The 5,341-nt window shown below is 55.6% G+C and overlaps 1 protein-coding gene across 2 annotated transcripts in view; it reads right to left on the reverse strand.

Moving 5' to 3' along the window:
• Positions 1-1,549, reverse strand: part of LOC125929746 (histone H2A.V) — a 9,867-nt gene extending 8,318 nt beyond the window's left edge. Inside the window, exon 1 of one of the 2 annotated variants that reach the window (XM_049641184.1) lies at positions 1,442-1,549. In XM_049641184.1, coding sequence (XP_049497141.1) covers positions 1,442-1,444 — 3 coding nt within the window. In that variant the 5' untranslated portion in view covers positions 1,445-1,549. The remainder of the gene's footprint in view (positions 1-1,441) is intronic. The other variant, XM_049641185.1, reaches the window with a different exon arrangement.
• Between the last annotated feature and the right edge of the window lie 3,792 nt (positions 1,550-5,341).

Below are 5,341 nucleotides of genomic sequence, written 5' to 3' on the forward strand. Positions count from 1 at the left end.
TTGGACTGTTTAATTTTACCATTTAAGTCTATTATGGTTTCCCTTTTAAAAAAAAAAAAAATGGTTTACAAGACGGGCAAGCTGTTCAAGGGTCTACATTTTCGAAGCAGAGGATAAGCAATGAAATGGCATATCCCCTTTATAATGTTTTTCTTAAAATTTTTAAGCTAAAAAAAAATCAACTGCACATAGTCCCCCCCAACTGCACGCCTCAGGTGATTTAATGTTTATTTCCCGGAACGACATAAAAAAAAAAAAAAAAATACAGGTCTTGGCACGTATTAGAAGCAGGAAAAAAGTTTAAGAACAAATTCCTATGTTTTTCACATTTAGCACTTTAGCAGGAGACAGTGATTTAAGTTTAACAGAGGGGACTTGGAAGCTCTAGGTTTCTACAGGATGCCTTGTATGTTTTAATAATTTCTGATCACACTGATATACGATAAAAAGATTTTTGTAGAATTTTTTGATTTCTGAATTTGGCTTACATAACAACACATTCCCACTTCTTCCTCAAGTACAGAAATTGTTTCAGCTCTATCTGTCCCGGAATAAAATGTAAAAACCTTTCAACAGGCGCAGGAATCTAAAATCTCAATCACCGTGCCTCCAGGGCCGAATCAGGAAATAAGAACTAGTTACCAATCCAAAGCCACCAAACCGCAAAAGCCCGAATTGACTCTTCATAGGCAACTTCAGCCTGTGTCCAATCCATCCTGTTTACTGTCTGATTTGCTTTTTAAGGAGGCAGGCGTGAAATCACGGTTTTAAGAACAACAGACGTCACGACTCTGCCAGGTGTGCCGCGGTCATCTTCCGGACAGCAGCCACCAAGTTGCCCGGCGCTCCGCCCGGGTCAGCTCGCACTCGAGAAGCCAGCGGGCGATTCCGCCCCGGATTGGGCACGTCCACCTCCCGCAGCTGACGCGGGTCCGCGTCCCAGGGGCGGAGGGGTCACCGGCCGGGGTCCGCATCCCGGGAAGGGAGGGGACACATGTCGGGGGTCCGCGTCTCGGGGACGAAGGGGCCCGGCCGGTGGTCCGCGTCCCGGGGGCCGAGGGAGCATCGGCTTGGGGTCCGCGCCCCGGAGAACGAGGGAGCGCCGGACGGGGGTCCCTCCCAGCCGGACACCGGGTCTCCTTCCAGCAGGGCACCTGCTCCCGGAGCCCCGACGTCAGCATCCCAACAACTAGCTGACAAGTCTCCGCCGCCGCTATTTTTAGATCCCGCGGCCAACCCGTAATTTTAGCGGCTTGGTGGAGGGACGCAGGTCTGAGGCACCGCGCCGGGGGACACGGGGAGCGCCCACCCGCCCGGGACGCAGGCCGGCCGCAGGGCCCTCTCCCCGCGCTCCACGCCGGCGCCACGGCGGGCGAGGCGGCACCGCGCAGCGTCAACAGGTAGCGCCACTCGCCGCCGCCCGGCCGGTCGCTGCCCTCACCATGGTCTCGGCCGCTCCCGCCCTCGCTCCCGCCGAGCCGCCGCCGAGCCGCCGCCGAGCCGCCGCCCCGCAGCACCGACCGCCGCCGCCGCCGCCGCCGCCGCCGCCGCCGGAGCCCGGACAATAACCGGGACCCGCTTCGCGCCGCCCCGACCAATCCCCGCTCGCCTTGCTAATTTGAACCCCGGCGGCCGCCCAATCGCACACCCCCTTCTAGTCCGGCCCCGCCCCCGGCACCACCTCCCTAACGGCTGTTTGTTTTTGCACACGGCACACGGGGGCGGGGCCTCCAGCCCCGACAAGGACCGCCCTTCGTGCGAGCGGGGACGGGGCCACGCGCCGCTCTCCGCCTGTCTCCAAGGCTCGGGCCGGATGAATGGAGGGGCGGACCAATGAGGACGGACGGCTGGCAGAACTCAGCCAATGAGAACCTTGCCCGCGAGCAGGGGAGGCGGGTTGCCGGGAACGACAGCGGGGTTAGCCAATGTGTGGGGTGACTGGAGGTGGTGGCCGCTTTCCCGCGCGTTCTCTGCGGGGAGTAGTCTCTGAGTTGCGTTCTGGGCGGAAGTAGCGGTGGGCGTCGCCTGCGTGCGCGCCTTCTCGCGAGCCTGTGGCTCTCAGGGGCGTCTGAGCGCCGAGACTAGGGGAAGCGGTCGGCCTTCTCAGGACGGGCCCCGCAGGGATGTTCCTGTCTTTTCCTTCTCCCGCGTCCGGCATCAGCCTTTGTCCCCTCGCCGCCCTCTCCGAAGCCGCAGGCGCCCTCTTCCCGGCGCTCCCGCCAGGGGTTCGTGCGTGCGCGCAGGGCAGGGACGTGGGGCGAGTGGAGGGGAGGGGGAGCGCCCGCACCGCCGGCCGGGACCCCACAGATTCCCGTGGGGGCTTCCTCGTGAAGTCCGGGTGGTCCCAGTGCGGGCGGGGGTGGCGGAGAGGAGGGCACCCTGCAACCCCGAGTCTGGCTCCAGAGCAGGTTCCCGCCGCGCCCGGGCGCCCTCCCCGCGCCCCCGGCCCACCCCCAGCGCTCACCTGCAGACCCCGGTTCTCCCTGCGCCCTCGGTGACTCCCTTGCTCTCCGAGCTCAACTGAGATCTGGGCCGTTCCCCCACCCCCACCCCCAGCGCTCATCTGCAGACCCTGGCCTTCCAACAACGCCGGGGGGAACGAGGGGAACGCAAACTCGCGCAGCTCCGAGCGCTGGCTCGGGCGGTGCGACCCGTGGGGACGCCTGACCCCGAGCGCTCGCTCCCTGGCTGCGTGGTCCGCGCAGGGCACCGCGTATGCCCACGCCTGTGTGGTCATTAAATCTGCCCGCAAGAGTGCCCACCGCGCAGCGTTGGGGTGAGCGCTCACTCAGCAACCTAGGAGGAAGCGTCCTGTTCCTAGCACGGGGTCATGTCCGATACACGGTCACTTGGGTCACTTCTTTCCTTAACCGCCAGTTCATTCCGTCGCCCCTCGGCTCTCAAGTCCTTGATTCAGAGTGGAGGACAGTGAGGTTAGGGTGACAGACACTGGCGCTCATCACAAACAGTAGTGATCCGCTTCCCCATCTCTGCATCCTGTTTAGAGCCGAGAGAACTAGATGGAGATTGAGGCCCACAGAAGAAAATCGGGTGGGAACTTTCCCGCATTTATAAAAAGAAAACCTGCCTATTACCAATTTTATAAAGGACGTGTGTCAGCGAATCAAGTCTGGTTTCCAGTGAACCAGGGCTGCAGAGCAGGTGGCATGGGCTCACAAAGACCAGCCTAACCAGGGAACCATAGGAATTAGCATCTACAAGTGATAAACTACCACACATGTCGGGTTATTCAACCTGCAGGATTTAACCTGGTCAGGTAACAGTATATGGTTCTCAAAGTGTGGTCCCTACACAGCAGCATTGGGGTCACCTGGAATTGTTGCAAGTGCAGGTTCTGATGCCCAACCCACACCCACTGAGTGGGAAACTGTGCGTGGGCCCATCAGGCCCCCCAGGGGATCTGTGTGCCCTACAATTTGAGAATAAGCTTCTCACATAGTCACAGAGGCACCTTTGCATCAGCAGCTGAGTGTTGACTGGTCGCTGCTCAGCAGTCTTCTAGGGAATTGTGCTTGGCCAGAGGGAACAGCATGGCCCAGGGATCAGTGCTTCGGGGGCAGCCAATCACCAGCCACCAGTGGGTGTGGGGTAATGGTGCCCGGCTCTTTTGCCTTACTCTGACTGGACTCTGAAGAGCCTTTCCATTTCAGAGTCTGCTGTGTGATTGACACCGACCCGCTTGAACTGCATTGCTGTTCAACATCGCCATTCTATTTAATGCTTTCTTCATTTTCTCGTAGTAATGTCACCAGGAGCCACCCACAGTGAACCCCATGAAGGCAAATCCCCACGTCCAAGTCTGTTTCCTGGGACACCTGACTCCACACAATGGCTCTTCTTCGCAAAATTGTAATTTTTTGAGTCAACAATACATTTACACGGACAGGGTCCTCCTATACCAGACATCCATTTCCCCAATGTTGTCAGGGAAATGACCGTGTTTTAGCCTCTCGAGTAGAAAGCCTTCATGATTACATGATTACTACACAGATTCCAGGAGTTTTACCCCTGTGTTGAATCTTAAATTCACTGTAACATGGAGATACTCTCCAAAATATTATAAAGAAATCTTCTTTTGGCCACTCTTGGAAAGGACAGCCAAATTCTCCTGGGAAGGCCTGGGGTGTGGCCTTGGCGGGTGCTTGGCAAGGTCCACTGTGGGCTTAATGACTGTAAGAATGACCGTGCCCACAGCCCTGCTCTAGAATGCGCCCTCGATTCGATGTCAGGCCCTGGCCCTTGGCGGGTGGGTGAGAACAGCTTTTAGGGGAAGCAAGAGCTGGCTCCCGCCAAGTGTAGCCTCCAAAGGCTCACTGGCAGGTGCAGTGCAGAAACACAGCAGTGAGTTCCCCACAGACTTGTTTCATCCTGGGTCCCATCCACAAGAGAACACCTGAGCTGCCAGAGGGTTTGGCAGAGTGAAGCACGTACATCCAAAGCAAGTTTGTAGCACCCCCACCCCCAAAAGGTGTGGTGTCAGCTGGGCAGACAAATGAGACCCCTCCTGCCCTGATGAGTCACTAGCCTGAGTGATATCCCCAGCTGGGTTTTCATAGCCAGGGAATAGCAGCTGCCACACTAGAACATTCCACATTGCTGACAGCAGCTCTCCTGGCCTTGGAGGACTGCCGTCTGCCTGTCTTCCTGTCTTCCTGAGAACCTAACGTGCGTTCTTCTTGCATTATTTATTCTTGAGGGTGGGGAGCCTGCCTTTGTATTCTGAACTGTGTGTGCATTCTAGGGACACAATGTATATATTCATCAAGGCTCGCTCTGAGCTCCAAGCCAAAGCTTAAAGGTAGGAAGCAACTACCTTTGCTTCCTGTTGTTACGGTCGGGGAAACACTGTATGTCACAGAATCAAACACAAACACAAACAAACACACACAAAAACAAAACAACAACAACAACAAAAAAAAAAAAATTTTCATGTTCCTAAACTGAACAAGAGTCTCATAACACGAAATCAAAATCGAAGGGCAACTAGATCCCCCAGGGTGAGCATTCCTTCATTTAATGACTTACTTGGAAAGGCAAGTTGTTTGCCTGAAAGGAAATATGAAATGGATCAGAAATGCAGCAATCTCTCCATTTATCAGAGTTCACGAAATAGAGATACTTTTCTCTCAACTTCAGAGGCTCAAAAAGTTTTGTTTTACCACCAGGGAGGATGCATTTGCCTGAGTCTGAATCAAGCCTAAAGTAATGAAACATTAGTTTTCAATTCCATTTCTGCATGGGGGCTGTTGGCTTGGTAGCACAACGTAATAATAACATGTGTTAATTTAAATCCCAGTTAGTTGACATGTAGTGTAATAAC

Source organism: Panthera uncia, chromosome A2, assembly GCF_023721935.1.
Source record: "Panthera uncia isolate 11264 chromosome A2, Puncia_PCG_1.0, whole genome shotgun sequence".
Classification (NCBI taxonomy): domain Eukaryota; kingdom Metazoa; phylum Chordata; class Mammalia; order Carnivora; family Felidae; genus Panthera; species Panthera uncia.